Below are 17,659 nucleotides of genomic sequence, written 5' to 3'. Positions count from 1 at the left end.
CGAATATATTGTCTCGCATAAACACAGCTACAGTGTATATATATAAAAATACAGTGGAACCTCGATACTCACGACCTCGACAGTTCGTGACTTTTCGTTTGAAACCGGACTAAGAGTAACTCGAGAAACATCTGATGGTTCGCGAGAAACCGCAAGTGGCTCGAAAGTTCGGATTCACATTTCGAGTTTGTACTAAACAAATATTTTATTATTGCATTATTCATTTAAAGTAGTTGTGTAATTCACAATTTTTGTTGAGTTCATAGGACATGTACAATTCCCTTTGAAAAAGGAACCATCAAAATTAGAGAGTCAAAACCTCACGATTTTTTGTTACTCGCGAGGGGTCTTAGAACGTAACCCCCGCCATTTGAAACCCACTTCATGTGAAGTTTGGACATTGGAGTGTTTAAAGGCTCTGGCATAGAGAAGCTGGTGTTGGATCTATAATAATTGCAAATGTTGTTATTTTATGAGTTGCTCAATTGCTCCTAGTTTTAGAACCACAAATGACTGTATAAGACTGTAGAAAGAACATCACTCATAATCACACACTCATGTTAGTTCTCTCTCTCCAGTGTTCTGTAGTGTTTAAAGACTATAATCACACTCTTGATGTCACCCAAATGAGGATGAGGTTCCCCTTTTAAGTCTGGTTCCTCTCAAGGCTTCTTCCTCATAACATCTAAGGGAGTTTTTTTCCCTTGCCACAGTCTCCATGGCTGCTCATAAAATACACATCGTTCACTTTATCTGTTAAATTGTGTAAAGCTGCTTTGTCTGTTGTGAAAAGCGCAATCGAAATAAACTTGACTTGACTAAAAGATATCTTGCTGGTCAACAAGCTTTCCTAAATGTGGTCTTCTGAGCATGATGAATAATTAACTCTGTATTTGTAATTTCTCAAACAATCCCATTAAACAAAGTAGTCGTGCACCAGGGTGATTGCATAAGTGAGTCTGATCAAAAACGCTCCCACACGGCTGCCAGAACTGTGAAATAAAACATCGCTTGGAAAACAAGTTTTTATGATTTAACTCACAATGTGACCTGGTGAGGTTTTTTTTAGGACCGAATGGATTCAATGTTTTATTCACACTGAATTGGACATGATAACAAACAACACGGAATAACCAACGTTGTGGTAACAGTCTAAGATCAACCTTAAAACGACGGCTGGGCAGCAAACGAACAAAGAGGTGAAGAATGTAAACTGGAGGCAAGATCACAAAACAGGAATGCAAACACAAACAATGAGGCATGGCATGGACAGAACAGAAGCAATGCATCTCCATAACTGGGGCCGATGGGATTCGCATCTCGATGCACAGTCAACAATACGATAAATTAAAGATTCCTATAAAGCAGCTTCCGATACAATGCGATACGATTCCAATTTGATTCAACAGTACGATTCAATGAAAAAAAATATGATTCTCTGCAATTCAGCATGGTGCAGAAAGTTCACTTTTATTTCTTTGGTTCAGACAAACAGCAAATCATCAATTTACTTAAGAACCTTCTAACTTCTTACCCATGGCTCCTTCACAGACATGCGTTTGTTGTGCCAAAAAATTAAAGATGAAATAAAACCAGAAGTTTTTCTCCTGTTGTGTCTAGAGGAAGTTACAGCTCTACCTCTGCCATGTTAATCTGTATTCTATGTGACTCTCAGGACACGCCTCGGTCTCCGTAGTGTTGCGGCGCGTCATATTCACATAGCAGCCGCGCCGCCGAGTGACCGCGCTCGAGAAACAGTTTAGCGAGGAGAAATCGATCTACGGACACAGATTATTGGGTACATTTTAAATAATAAAAGTACCGACACAAATGTTAAAAACGATGCATCATGATACAAGTGCAAACTTGTATTAAATGCACACTTTTTTTTAATCATTAACTTTTATGCCGATGCACCGATGCTAATCTTACTGTCCCTAATATATACACAACTCACCAGTGGCATAAGTCGGTGTGAAAGAAACAAAGGTGTTTTATACATTCGAATAAATAATTTATTCACATATCCCAGTGATGAAAAAGCGCAGGGTCAGCTATGATACAGCAACCCTGGAGGAGAGAGGGCTGAGGGTCTTGCTCAAGGGTCCCAAGAGTGGCAGCTTAGCGATACCAGGGCTTGAACCCCAAACCTTCAATCAGCAACCCAGCGCTTTAACCACTGAACTTAACCAAAACAGGTGTACATGAAAATGACATATAAGAAAAACAACCAATACAAAATGGGAAGAGAGACAGGAAATGAATGAATCAAATATGGTCACAAAACATCAAGGAAACTCAGAATAAACATATGCAGCACACACAGTGTGAGAGTTTCTATCCTGACACAAATTAGCCTAATAAAAAAAGGTTTTTGTGCCACCACTAAGAAAGTATTAAAAGCAACAAATGAAAAAGTTGTGAAATGCAAAAGAGTCTCAGGTTCCAAGTGGCTCAGGAAATACAACTTCCACCGATCACTTGAACAATCTGAATAAAATGGAGCGTTTTCATTTTATTTCAATCAATGCCTAATATGGAGATGAAAAAAAAGAAAATTGCAAACCATTAGCATTGATGAGATTGGTGAATAAACCAAAGCAGGACCAACTTTATTCGTTTATTATTGAATACCGCTGTGTAAAATACCGCCGAAATGAAACTCATACTGATGACTACAAAAAAAAAGAAAGAAATCACACTCGGTGGCTCTTGGAGGAGTTCAAATTTTCCAATCAATGCTATAAGTGCAGAATAAGTGCTGGTTATTTTGGTCTAGACAGCTCAAGATGGCAAGCATAGGTAGCAGAGAGACTGATTTATACTTGCAATTTTTATTACTAATTGTTGTTTTTTTTGTCTGAACGCTAAAGATCCAAGAATTGCATGAGATTCTTTGCAAAACTGCTGCTTCAAGAATGGTCTTTTCACAGGAAAGTAAGTTGTGGAGGTGAGGGATTTCAATCGGACATGCATTCGACAAGACTATCGTCTACCCTCAGGAGAAATGCTGAAGTCAATAACGATATCTACGTATAGTGACATGACTATTGATTTTTTCTTAGTTTGCTGGAGGGAGGATTTACCCATAGTAACAGCGAACACCTGGGTCCTACTTCATCGCTAATGATGTACACAGGCAAAACAGAAGCAGAGGTCAAGCCACAGCAATGTTAACTTCGGTTTATTTTATAACAATTTCCATGTTAATTCTATTCTGTGTTTATAGGAAGATCTGCTCTTGATGGTGGGAAATTGGTTAAAACCCAAAAAACTCAGCAGTACATAGTTTTAAAGCAGAACACTAAAGAATCAGAGTGATGTAAGAAGCTCCGCAGAGTTCATGAGAAGACAAACGATACTACCTGAGGGGGAAAAACTACTACCAGAAGACTGGAGATGTTAAGGTTTGATTTGTGTGTTAGAAAGGGCAACTTAAAAACTCCTAGATGTCGGAGAACAAGACATTACATCACATTGCATCGACTGTCTTAAAAATAAAAAACTTATCCAGCAGAACACAGTGACGAGGCAACAAAGGACCGTCTTCTATAAGTTCTGCCACATCTATCAAATGAAGATAGGACTGGAGAACTTTCTGTACTTTAATGAACTCCCTGCCTCGGCTCAAGAATCGCCAGGCCTTGATGGAGTGACCGGACTAAAAGTTTTACAAAGTTCTCCTCTCTCGTCTTTAATTAAAAAAGCTTTGCTTTCTTTTTTCTTCGAAGTCTTGGGCCTGTCAAAATAACTGCAGGAAAGTATCAGTGATCCTAAATAGAGATCTGGAACATTTGTAAAGCAAGTGCCTGTGGATTCATCAGGGATCCCCAAACTACAGCCCACACCCCAACATTTGAAACGGCCCTGTGAATAATGCCAGAAACGTGAAATATGTTTTACTCATTTTATAACTCTTTCACAATAAAAGGTTGGCTTTCAAACTAAAATGTCCCTTAGTTTTTTTTTGAAGGTCGAAGCACAGGTAGTTGATTGCTGGAACTATCAGCTATCTGCAAAAATCTATACCGATAGTTTTTCCGGCTTCCAGTCAGCTCTCATTACAAGAGCGGCCTCTAGAGGCGATTCACTGACTGCATGTGCTGTTTGTTTTTACATGCGAGACGGCGCACTGCACTGCGCTATTTTACATTTATGATTTATTTATTATATTATTATATTTATTAATCAATATATTCATATTTATTTCCTTTAGCACATTTCCATGATTCAGTACTGTTTTGGGAGCCCTGGATTATAAAATCCCCTTCAAGCCCTAACTGCTTGAAAATGTTGTGTTCACAAGTTCTCTGTGCAGAGAAGTCCACCTGGAATGCACCTTTAATGAATTTGTTTTAAAATCTTACTGTAGTATTGAATTTGTTTCTCTGCATTACAGTTTATCTCAGTTGCTTTGGAGCGTTTCTCAGATCTGAAATTATATTCTTAAAACTGTTGTTCAACCTCCACGTCATGTCGTCACTAGTGCACACCCTAAAAACGATTCTTCTTGCTTTGATCAAATTGCGAATGCTTTTGTCACGCACAGATCAAGAGTCGGAAACCGGGATAAAGTCAATTAAGCTTTATTTGCTTAGTACACGGAGCTTCCATAGAAGCAAACAGACAGAATTACAATTTCTAAAATAGATGAACAACCAAGAAACGAACGAACACTAATACAGTACAGTAAAAGTGTGAATCCTGTCTGGTCTTTTGCAGTCAATATAAATCAAATATGCAACAAATAAATGTATTTGTGCTCCTGAAATCCATAGACGCCAAACAGAAGAAATTCAGCCTCGTGCATTTTCCGTCACTGTGATCCAAACTGTAGTTTATATCAGGAAACACTGAAACCGTCCGCCGTCATACTGACAACACGACTAAACATTTTGACGATCGTGTTTGTAAACAATAACAAAAGGACGTGTCATTCTGATGGCAACGAGGTGTACTTACTTTTAAGAGATGAACTAACGATTTTGAGAAAAGTACAGGCTTTTGCAAGAAAGCCATTGTATTGTGCTGTTCGTACAAATGGTTTTAATATGCATTTACTGGTTTGCAAATATTAAGGATGATTCGTAAAAAAACTGTAAGAAAAACCAAATCAACAGGATTAAGTCTTGTTAAGATCCGCCAATAGCTTTTGGCTACAGCCCAGAATTTGTCACATGCATACGGGAACTGTTTAACCATGATGTTTACAGACTGCCAAGGCCTCCTCAGACCTTTTCCAGTCAGTAAAGAAATACAGGACTGCAAAAGCCAAAACAGCTGATGGCCCCCAAGAAGAGAGTTCTACAATATACTGTAGCATTTAACGTACTTGCCCAGGAAAGTGGTGGTGATGAAATAAACAGCCCATGCTGATGATATCACTGTAATCATTAAATAAAATGCAGACATGGGACACATTAATAAATATCCATGCTAAAGAGCCTCATGATCTTGCATCAACTGGAAAAAAAGTGATTCCTTCACTAATTTAAAATTGGCTCAAGAAAGGAACCCCCAACTCTCCTGCAGCGCTCTTTGGAAACAGCACATTTAGTTTTTTGTTTTGGAGCGTTTCTCAGATCAGAACTGAAATTCTCAAAACTACTTGTGCTCATCATAAGAACATTTCTTGGGAGTTTTTCCTTCACCACAGTCGCCACTTGCTCATTTGGGATAAGCTTATAATTATAAGAAACAAACATACATTTTGTTATAACCTTTATCCCTGTAAAGCTTCTTATTAATCATTCATTATTCATTTATATTTCAATTTAAATTAATTATATTCATTATTTATTAATATCCATTGTTAAAATCACTCACACAAATAAAAGTAATTTGTTTAGAGGATTCGTCTCCTTGTTCTTCTTGAGGCTGTTCCTCTCACAGATACTCTTCTATCACAAATCACTCCTGCTATCACTCTTCTCCACCCACTCCACCCTGCCTGCACTCTTTCCTCCTTTTCCTCCTCACCTTGTCTCCAAAACCTCCTACATGTGCTGTCCCTCTAATAAACTCATTTCTAATCCTGTCCATCGTCATCACTACCAACGAACATCTCAACATCTTCATCTCTGCTACCTCCAGCTCCACCTCCTGTCTTTTACTCAACGCCACTGTATCTAAACCATACAACATCTCAGGTCTCACCACAGTCCTATAAACTTTCCCTTTCACTCTCACAGATACTCTTCTATCACAAATCACTCCTGCTATCACTCTTCTCCACCCACTCCACCCTGCCTGCACTCTTTTCTTCACTTCTCTAACACACTCTCCATTACTTTGCACTGTTGACCCCAGGTACCTGAACTCCTCCACTTTCTCCACCTCTTCTCCCTGCAACCGCACCCCTCCACTGCCCTCCCTCTCATTCACACACATATACTCTGTCTTACTCCTACTGACATTCATTCCTTTTCTCTCCAGCGCATATCTCCACCTCTCCAGGCTCTTCTCAACCTGCTCCCTACTCTCACCACAAATCACAATATCATCCACAAACATCATAGTCCACGGAAACTCCTGTCTGACCTTGTTCTTCAACCTGTCCATCACCACTGCAAACATGAAAGGGCTCAGAGCCGATCCTTGATGCAGTCCAACCTTCACCTTTAACCAGTCTTTCGTACCTACTGCACACTCAAAGCAAATGGTCACCTCTTCTCTCAGCCTGGCTTCCACTACTCTTTTCCATAACTGCATAGTGTGACTGATCAACCTAATTCCCCTGTAGTTACTGCAAGTCTGCACATCTCCGTTATTGCTAAAAACTAGTACCAGCAAACTCGTTCTCTATTCCTTAGGCATCTTCTCATCTTCCATCTATGTCTATCTATATTAATCAATGTTCTCTTTTAAATCATCTTTTAAACATTCTACTGGTATTTCATTCTACTGGAAACGCACACCATTCACCTTCACTGTTGTTTTCTGTAAAGCTGCTTTGAGACAATGTCTGTTGTGAAAAGCGCTATACAAATAAACTTGACTTGACTTGACTTCATCTGGTCTAACTCCACTCTTCATCCTCTTAATAGCTGCTCTCACTTCCTCTTTACTAATCCTATCCACTTCCTGTTTTCAGCTTCTCAAAATAACCCCTCCATCTTCACAACACACTCTCCTCACACACTCTCACGCACTCTCCTCACTAGTCAACACATTTTCATCTCTATCCTTTATTGCTCTAACTTGCAGCACATCCTTCCCAGCTCGGTTCCTCTGCCTGGCCAATCGCTACAAATCCTTTTCTTCTTCCTTAGTGTCAAAACTTCTCCAACAGATCTTCATATGCCTTTTCCTTGGCTTTCACCACATAACTCTTCAACTGCTGCTGCATCTCCTTGTTATCTTGTTGTTTTCTCCAAACTCTTTCTCCTTCTGCTGTCCTGCACTTCCTCATTCCACCACCACGTCTCTTTGTCTTCCTTTCTATTTTTAGATGTCACACCAAGTACCTTTCTAGCTGTCTCCCTTATCACTCCTGCAGTAGTTTCCCAATCATCCAGCACCTCTTCACCACCACGAGCTCCTGTCTGACCTTTTCCCTGAACCTCACACTACAGTCTTCCTCCTTCAGTTTCCACCATCTTATTCTTCTTTCAGTCCTCACTCTCCTCCTCTTATTCACCTCCAAATCTATCCGATGCTGTTTCGCTGCACTGTCCCCTGCCAACACCTTACAGTCTCCAATCTCCTTCAGGTTGCATCTTCTACATAGAACATAGACCACCTGTGTGCACCTTCCTCCACTCTTATACGTCACCCTATGATCCTCCTTCTTCATAAAATAAGTGTTCACCACTGACATTTCCAACCTTTTAGCAAAATCTACCACCATCTCCCCTTCCACATTCCTCTCCTTAAAGCCACACCTACCCATAACCTCCTCATCACCTCATTCCTAGGTACACCTTCTACCACTTCATCTAACTCACTCCAGAATTTTTCCTTCTCCTCCATCTCACAACCCACTTGTGGAGCATAAGCACTGATGACATTTATCATCACCCCTTCAACTTCCGGCTTCACTTTCATCACTCTATCAGAAACTCTCTTCACCTCCACTACACTCTTACTGTACTCTTCCTTCAGAATCACCCCTACACCATTTCTCTTTCCATCCACACCATGATTGAACAGTTTGAACCCACTCCAATGTTCCTGGTCTTACTCCCTTCCCACCATTTGGTCTCCTGAACACACAACATATCTACCTTTCTCCTCTCCATCATATCAGCTCCCTCTCTCACTTTGCCAGTCATAGTACCAACATTTAAAGTACCAACTATAACCTCCACTCTCCTACACTTCTCCTTTCCCTGCTGTCTCTGTAGACGTCTTCCTCCTCTCCTTCTCCTCCTTCAGCCAACAGTAGCCCAATTTCCACCAGTACCCTGTTGGCTTACGATACCCGTGGTGGTCTTTGGTAACCCGGGCCTCGACCGATCCAGTATGAATTTCAGGTCCATGATCTGCAGGTTTTATTTAGCACATGTTTTACACTGGATGCCCTTCATAACACAACCCTCCACATTTATCCGGGCTTGAGACCAGCACTAAGAGTGACCTAGCTCGTGCAAATTTAATAGCAGGGTTGAATTGAGGATTCATCTGACTTTAGTAATAATGGACATTCCCTCAAAGCCACATGAGCAGTAGGTCAGAAGTTGCATGGAGCTGTATAAACGATGTGATCCGATTAGAAAGAAACTAGCTTAGTAAAAGAGTTAATGTTCTAAATCAATCTCTGTCTCTCTGTCTTTCTCTTTTTCTGTACCTGCAAACGTTTTACTGAAGTATGTCAGGTTCTTCAAAGACAACGGGGATTGACATGTCTCACCTGCATCTCATTTCTTTGCTTTGGCATAAACACTTTCACTTGTTAAAATCACAGAGGCCTCTTCTGCTTGTCAGTGCGACTGAAAGAATGCCCTGAGTCACCAGAAAAAGAAAGCCAGAAGAAAAAAACCCTAACAACAAAACAATTGACTCAAGCTGTCACTGGCTTTAAGGCTGACTCTTCAAGTATTGATTCTTTCTACGTGGCACTCCGGTGCATTCTGAAGTTCCAGAAGTCTCGCTGAATTACTTCCAAATAAAGTAGGTTTGAATGCAGAATGGAAAAGGGAAAGTCTTTAAAACCTGCCTAGATGCATATTTGAAAAAGATATAAATATAATGGAAAATTACTATTGTGTGTCAGAGTGTTTGGATTGTAAGTGACGAATGATCAGCAGAATGTAGGATCAAATTCCATTAAGTCAAAAGTGTACTAAGATATACTGGGGAGACCTAAGGATGAAATCATATCCCAGTTAAATCCCAAAAGTCATTAATAAAAGTGACAGCAAGTTGCTCCAGCAATGAGACTGACCTCAATTACAAATATCAATGAAATGTTAAAGATCTGGTGAGCCACTGAAAAGTTCTGTTAAGGTCGTGATCATCAAACATTTCCTACAAAAGGCCACTTTTTTAGAAAAAAGGTCACATCTATTGTAGTAGCACTCTGAAGCGTCTTGTGCTGTGAACAAAAAAACGAATAGATCGTTTTTTTAGATGGTTGGAAGATGTTACAAAGGTAAATCAGTCGAGGAACCTGACTGGTCAGGAAAAATGGTGGCACAATACTTATGAATATTTAAGCTCCTGGCCAGGGAAAAAAAGTTTGTGGACCCCTGAATAGAAGATTGCGTGCTTTTTAACATACTATTTAATATTAAGTCTTCATATTCTCTTATAATAATCTCCACTCTTCTGGGAAGATGTTCCAATAGATTTTGTGGAGATGTGTGTGAGATTCATTCATCAACAAGGCTGTTAATAAAGTCAGGTACTGATGTAGGTGAGGTGAGGAGGCCTGGGGTGCAGTCAGTGTTCACATTCATCCCAAGAGGTTTGGAGACTCTATAGCAGGAGATCTTCCACTCAAACCAATGTAAAGCAGATCTTCACGGAGCTGGCTTTGTGCACAGGATTGTGCATGGTCATGCTGGAACTGGTTTGAGTCTCCTAGTTTCATGCATTTGCATCCAAATACGTTCTACACAATTATGTGGCACGTACGGTAAGAACCACGGTGTAGTGGCAAACGTCAGGTGTCCCAACACTTTTGCCTGAAGTGTGTATGAGACAATATTCTAAATTTATAGATTTGCACAATCTACATTTATCTTCATCAGGCACAAGATCATGTTTTCACTCTGAAAACAAAATAACATTGCTTCATCCCGGCTGTAATGGAGACAGTTCCTCACTATAAACACATTTCACTGCATCATCAAGATTTTCACCATCCAGAAATCTGCCGCAGTCAGCACTTACTCTTCCACCAAGCACGCTTACCCGATACAGCTGCTATCCCAAAGATCTGTCTTTGGAAATGGGGAACTTCAAGTTCTTACTTCTTCCCCTTTTTCTTCTGCTTCTTCTCTTGGTATGTTGTGTTCCATTTTAGCGGAATGAAACTAATTGGTGTAAACAGACCCTGAATTATTTGTAGCACATCCCCAATACGCTGTTTTCAAATTTGCCTGAGAAACACTGAGTAATTTTATTATGCACTTGATTTAATTTGCCTCCAACTTCCATCTTGTAAATCGCAGAAATGTAAGAATTATAAGGAAGATCTCGACCTTGACGGCCAGGAACCGTATTCAGAGTCGGGTTACGTGAGGCGTTAATACTGAAATTGTTTAAACTACCATTCAGAATTCAGACATTAACAGTTCCTGCTAACATTCTCATAAAAACAAGTGGAACGTAACAGTGCTGAGATATCGCCAAGTGTATCAAGTTATTAAAAATGCAGAAGTTCTGGGAAAATTTGTTTTCTTTTTGCACAACATAAATTTCCAGTTAGTATACTTTATTTAGATTTACAACATTTCGCAGATGCAGATATCCAGAATGACCTAGAATGAACTCATTTCTACAATGAGCAGTTGATGGAGAAGGGCCTGCTCTAGGGAAAGTGATATTTAAATGGTCAAGGATTGGTGATCAGAAGGTCATGAGTTCGAATTCCAGCACCACCAAACTGAATAGTGGATTGTGATTGGCTGGAGGTTCAGGCGTGAATAGTGGATTGTGATTGGCTGGAGGTTCAGGCGTAAATAGTGGATTGTGATTGGCTGGAGGTTCAGGTGTGAATAGTGGATTGTGATTGGCTGGAGGTTCAGGTGTGAATAGTGGATTGTGATTGGCTGGAGGTTCAGGTGTGAATAGTGGATTGTGATTGGCTGGAGGTTCAGGTGTGAATAGTGGATTGTGATTGGCTGGAGGTTCAGGTGTGAATAGTAGATTGTGATTGGCTGGAGCTTCAGGTGTGAGTTCAGAGCATTAAACACACTGGTATTGTACATTTGTCAGTTGAATGTTCTGTTTATAAACACCTGTAACCATAGTAACATCCAGTTCCAGTTCCATCCAGAGTAAGACAGCGATCGTACACGTTTCCTAATGATCTCACTTATCTCCATGCAGGAGTTTTGCGTGTTACTCGGTAAATACGGCGATTTTGATAAATAGCTTGAGGCGCAAGATAGATTTGACGAACTGGAGAAGAAAATGTTCAAAGGGGAATAGAAAGAAAAACTCCAACAGCTTCATTATTAGTAAAAAGGTCGGCTGAGATGCACACACTCAAATACAGTGAGTTATAAATCTAAGAAAAAGTCATTATTAACCCAGGAAATGCATACTAGCATGACAAAGAGAGAGAGAGAGAGAGAGAGAGAGAGAGAGAGAGAGAGAGAGAGAGAGAGAGAACAGACGCTGCCTGTAATCATGCTTCATTCCACTTTTTTCACATAAATGGAAGGAAGCCTCAGGAGAACGACTCCATTATCAGCTAAATTAATTCTTGCCAGTAAGAGACACACCACTGATGAAGAAGTTGATAAACAAGTGAGTCTTTAGGGGCGTAGAGACGTATTAAAGTGGAAAGTCTGTTCACACGGTGACACATTCTCACATTCCCACGCTTTATTTCTGCGTACGTCTGGCCCAGACACTCAGGGTCACGTGTTTCTGAAAATTACTTATTACAACAACCTTTCTCCTGTTCACTAAATGTCCCATGATGCTAAGCTCACATGGGCATCACTTGGTATATTCTATTTACATACCATTAAAAATACACTGCGTGGCCAAAAGTATTGGGACTTTTACAGCCATATGTCTTTTTCTCCCACAAACATCAAAGGCATATAATTGTGTAAAACGGCGTAGCATGAGGTGGAATTACATTTACCCTTCTTTTCAACTAGGAAAGCCAAACCTGTAACAGCTTGACAGTGCTCCTGTGCACAAAGACATCTCCATGAACATCCGCTTTCCATGAGTTGGATGGATGATGTGGAAGATCTCCTGCTTTTACAGCTCCAACCCTATTAAACACCTTTGGGATGAATGCGAACGCTGACCGCGCTCCAGGCTTCCTCACCTTCTCACCTACATCACTACCTCACTTTACTGACACCCTTGTGGCTGAGTGAATCTCCACAAAATCTCGTGTAACATCTAACCCAGAAGAGTGGCATTTATCATATATATTATTATGTACATATGCTCAAAAAAAGTACCAAGCAATCTAATGGTCAGGTGTCCACAAACCTTTAACCATATTGTCTATAATGAGAAACAAGGGTGTATTGCCAAAAGTATTGGGACACCAAATAGCTATTACAGGCAGATGTGCTTCTTTCCTACAAAAGTTGGAGGCACACAATTGTACAGGACGTCTTTATATGCAGTAACATGAAATGCTAGTGGTTAAGATGTTGGAGATCTGATCAGAAGTGAGAAGTGCCACCGCTGGGCCCTTGAGCAAGGCCCTTAACCCACAACCGCTCAGTTGTATCAATGAGAATTATAAGTCGCAGTCTGCCAAATGCCTTAAATGTACATTATAACGGTGTTTCATTTCCTACACTAATTAACGCTTCTTTAGTCTATAAATGTGTTGTATTGATACGTGTACAGATCACAAAGCGATTTTATTTCAATCTGTATTTCACTGATCCTGTGTTTAAATTCATTCCTCCGTCAGTGGTGTGGTAAACATCATGTTTCTCTCTTTTATTAATTTTCTTAAAAAAAAAAAAAAAAAAAACAATCTGAGAAAGATGAAGTGACGTTACGCTTCAACGAATTCATAGATATAACGATCTTACGTTTCATTTTTCATGCAAACTTAATCAAATGCGCATCAAGCTACAGCTACAGCAGGATCTTTTGAGAGAAATGTCTCCTCGGAGCAAGAACTCCAGGGCTTCATGAATCTATATTGCTCAGAGGCACACATCCATTTAAAAATCAATCCCTAAATAACAATAATACAAGAAACGGCTTCTATTATTTATTTCACAGCAAATATTATTTTAATTTTGAACAAAAAAAAGTGTTTTATGTTGTTTCATGATCATCGAGTCAGAAAAAAGACATTAAGAGTGTTTATTAAACACAAGTTTAGATTGGACAAAAAACCTATTCCAGTATATAACCATCTGTAGAAAGGATCAGACATGATCACATTTATTTTACATTATATAGGACAAAACACAATGGCTGTAATCTCCCAGTTAAAAAAAACTCAAAATGGCCGACATATCACAATTAATAAAAATCCAAATGGTTTGATTGAATTTAAAATGGCCACCCTCTCCTAATTAATCAAACCTAAAATCGCCGACTTCATCTGACCTGCAAAACTCAAAATAGCCAACATCCTGTTTTACAAATCACCAGTTTCTATGTAGTAAAACTTAAACTCGTCCCTTAAGGGCTTCTTCATTGTAAATTATTTACACACATTTTTGCATTGCTAAACCGCTCGCTGGTTGTTGTTAGCATTACACATGACGACCATTTCCTATATTGAGAAATTGCAGACAGAAAATATCGCACACACTGTGCACACATTGACAGAAAATATCAGCACACACAAACACACACACTTATACTGGTTGTTGTGGTATAGCAGGACCAATAGGGTTGTGGTGTACGGGGACACACCTTTTCCAATGCCCTACAGTGATGAAAAAACTATTAAACACACACACACACACGGACTAGAGAACACCATCTTCTAGAATGGTGAATGTGGACGCTTCTCTGGCAGACGAGCTAATATAAGCATACCTTATATATATATATATATATATATATATATATATATATATATATATATATATATATATATATATATATATATATATACACACAAACACACTTTATATACTTTATATTTTACATAGTTTATTCTCTTTATTTATCTGCCTTCTTTTTTCTTTGTTTTATTTCTTCTCCCCATCCCATTCCCTCATGCCGGACAGTCGTACAAAGCATTTCACTGCATGTCGTACTCTGTATGTATGTGCATGTGACAAATAAAATTTGATTCGATTAAAAAAAAAAAAAATTATTTATTTGACACACACACTTATACTGGTTGTTGTGGTATAGCAGGACCAATAGGGTTGTGGTGTACAGGGACACACCTTTTCCAATGCCCTACAGTGATGAAAAACTATCAAACACACACACACACACACACACACACACACACACACACACACACACACACACACTTTGCAATCGGGCCCATTTGTTACACTTTTTGACCGTGGCCTTTTGCACACAAGGACAAAATCCTTTCGTACCACAACTTGATATTCGCATCACATTAACCTTTACACAATCTGACACTTAAGGTTTTTGTTTTTTTGGTTTTTTTTTAATACAAGGTCACAACCAGCGTCTTCACTATAGCGGACCTACAGCACATCAATAATAATTTTTATAATCAAACTCTATATTTAATTCCACTGTAGCAGCAAATTCCACCCCTTTTAATAACAACACGTAGAGAATCTCCGGTTTAAAAGGATAGCGAGAGTAAAAGGGTTTTTACTGTATTTACAATGAACTTTTATTCAAATGAACCTGGATTCTTGTTGGATTTATTTTTATTTTTTTAAGTTAAAAAGAGTGAAAAACTAAAACCACTTTTCAACCTGCACCAAGTTGTAAATTTTCACCAGAAATCTAGGACATCGAGTAACAAGAAAAACATGCGGTGGAATGATGGGAAATTGACTAACATTATGGGAAATTGGCTCAGAGCGTGGAAATCGCCGGCACAACGAGCTCCGTGTTTGTCTTCAACGTTATCTAACGTGGAACGTTCAGAGCTTTGTGTGAGGCAAGTTCATGATGGCAGGATGGATACGGGGCTGCAACCCGAGGTTTGAAATGAACAGATAATTTATTTTAAAAGAATACAATAGAATTCTGAGAACTACATATATATATTAATATTAATTATATACAGGGTTCGGCTAAAAGTATTGGGACATCAGGCCTTTCCAGACATACATTGCCAAAAGTTTGCGGACACCTGGCCATAAGATCGGTATGTACTTTTTGGCACATTCCATTCCACATTTAGTCCCAATTTACTTGTACAACAACGTCCAATCTTCTGGGAAGATGGTTCACTCGATTTTGTGGAGATTCATTCAGCTACAAGTGTGTTAGTAAACTCAGGTAGTGATGTAGGTGAGAAGGTGAGGAGGCCTGGGGTGCAGTCAGCCATTACAATTATCTCGAAGGTGTTTAACAGGGTTGGAGCTCTATAGCTGGAGATCTTCCACACACTTCCAACCCATGGAAAGCAGATCTTTATAGAGTTTGCTACGTGAACAATTCATGCTGGAACAATTTTGGATCACCTAGTTTAAGTGGAAAATTTCATGCAAAAAAGTATTGGGACGCCTGACTTTCCCAGCCATGTGGCTCTTTCCCAAACTTTTAACGCAAAGCTGAAGGCACACGATTGTATACGACCTTTTTTTATGCGGAAGCATGAAATTTTGAACTAGGAAACTCAAACCTGCTCCAGCATGACAATATTCCTGTGCACAAGCCAGCTCCATGAAGATCTGCTTTTTACATGGTTTGGATATGGTGGAAGATATCCTGCTGTAGACCTCTGATCTCATTCCTGTTGAACACACTATTAGTACCTTACTTTATTAACAGCCTTATGACCACAAATCTCCACAAGATCCAGTGGAACATCTACTCAGAAGAGTGGAGCTTTATTATAAGAGGAAATGAAGACTAAATGTGGAATGAGATGTTTTTCAACCAGTTCCCCAAAGTCACTGTTTCAACCTTAATGTTTGTCTGAGTGTTCTGCAGACAGACGAGGGTGTGTGTGTGTGTGTGTGTGTGTGTGTGTGTGTGTGTGTGCGCACGCGCGTGTGTTTTAATTACGCCTGTACAGATGGAGAAGTGTCCCGCTCTGAAGCTTTACTGCTCGACCCGCATTTCCTTTTCAGGCGGCTTTGACCTCTGGTTTGTTTGAGTGTGGAGGGAAAATTTCTTCTCTCTTTTTTTCTTTCTTTTCCTCCCTCCCTCCTTCTATCTCACACACTCTCTCACACACTCTCCCAACGCTTGGACGAGAGCGTGCACTAAATTACATGCAGACTTTTTGCATCAACTTGGAAGCGGACAAACTTTTCCTCCTCTCACTTTGTTCAGACCAAACTCGCTCCCGTGTCTTAGGGCAGATGGAGTGAGGAACCTGAGGAGCATCGAGCATTGTCCACAGGACGGCACACGGATATGGCTCACATGGTGAAAACTCCACTGCGGAGGTCCTTCAGCGAGCATGTCAAAGACTCCACCAATAGGGCTTGGGATATATTCTGGAGGAGCGCACGTGAAAAACGTCTATCAGGTACAGTTTCGTGAACGCTGGTGTGGATGTACGATTTGATGAGATGCTTGAAGTGGAGGTTGAAGTGACTGCATAGTTTGTGCTTGTTGCGTAATCACTTAATCGTCCTAATTACCCCGGATGCCAGGTTTCTGATTTCTTGGGACCTGATAGATCAGCAGGATCAGTAGTAAAAAAAACCTCATTACTGCATCAGGTTCTAGCAGACAACACTGTAGAATAGATTAATCGACATCTGCAAGCTTTTGCACTATAACCCACACACACACACACACACACACACACACACACACACACAGAAACAAGACAAGGCTAATTACTTGATTTAATTTGCAACCTCAAATCATTGCCTTGTGAGATTCTGAGGCATTCTCAGGAAGTGGCCTTCAGGTTAACAGGTTCTTCCCAGAGAACACGTGAGAGATCCTCCTAACCTCTGTTCTCCTCACGTGTGACGCTACGAGCTTGCGTTCATGGTTATGCAAGGGAGAAAACCAGGATGTCATCACTAAAACCCTGGGTCACGTGTGCCCAAGCTCGAGATGGTGAAGAAGATCTAGTCTGAAACTTTCAGGAAGTCTGATCTCGAGCTCTTCTCTCTGGAGAGCGGTAACAGTGAGGAGAATCTGTAAAATCAGATGTATCCACATAAATAGGGAATAGAAATTAAGTCAGAGTAAACATCTTGTTCTGGGAGAGAAAAGGTGTGTGTGTGTGTGTGTGTGTGTGTGTGTGTGTGTGTGTGTTGCTTTATCTGCTTTTTGTCCATGACTATTTTGTAATCCTGGCCTAACTCTTTTGCAAGAAAGCCGATCAATTTGCGTTTCTCGCTCACATCATGTAAGCATTACCTCATTTCAAGCACCAGAGCAATGTGTGTGTGTGTGTGTGTGTGTG

At 40.0% G+C, this 17,659-nt stretch overlaps 1 protein-coding gene across 1 annotated transcript in view; it reads left to right on the top strand.

Annotated features, from left to right (window-relative positions):
• Nucleotides 1–16,292: 16,292 nt before the first annotated feature.
• Nucleotides 16,293–17,659, top strand: part of LOC310738879 (rho GTPase-activating protein 7) — a 50,773-nt gene continuing 49,406 nt past the window's right edge. Inside the window, exon 1 of the mRNA XM_083564323.1 lies at nucleotides 16,293–16,762. Coding sequence (XP_083420449.1) covers nucleotides 16,648–16,762 — 115 coding nt within the window. The 5' untranslated portion in view covers nucleotides 16,293–16,647. The remainder of the gene's footprint in view (nucleotides 16,763–17,659) is intronic.

This window comes from Silurus aristotelis, assembly GCF_946808225.1.
Source record: "Silurus aristotelis genome assembly, chromosome: 16".
NCBI lineage: Eukaryota > Metazoa > Chordata > Actinopteri > Siluriformes > Siluridae > Silurus > Silurus aristotelis.
The sequence above is the reverse complement of the archived record's forward strand: the minus strand, read 5'-3'. Positions and strand labels throughout refer to the sequence as shown.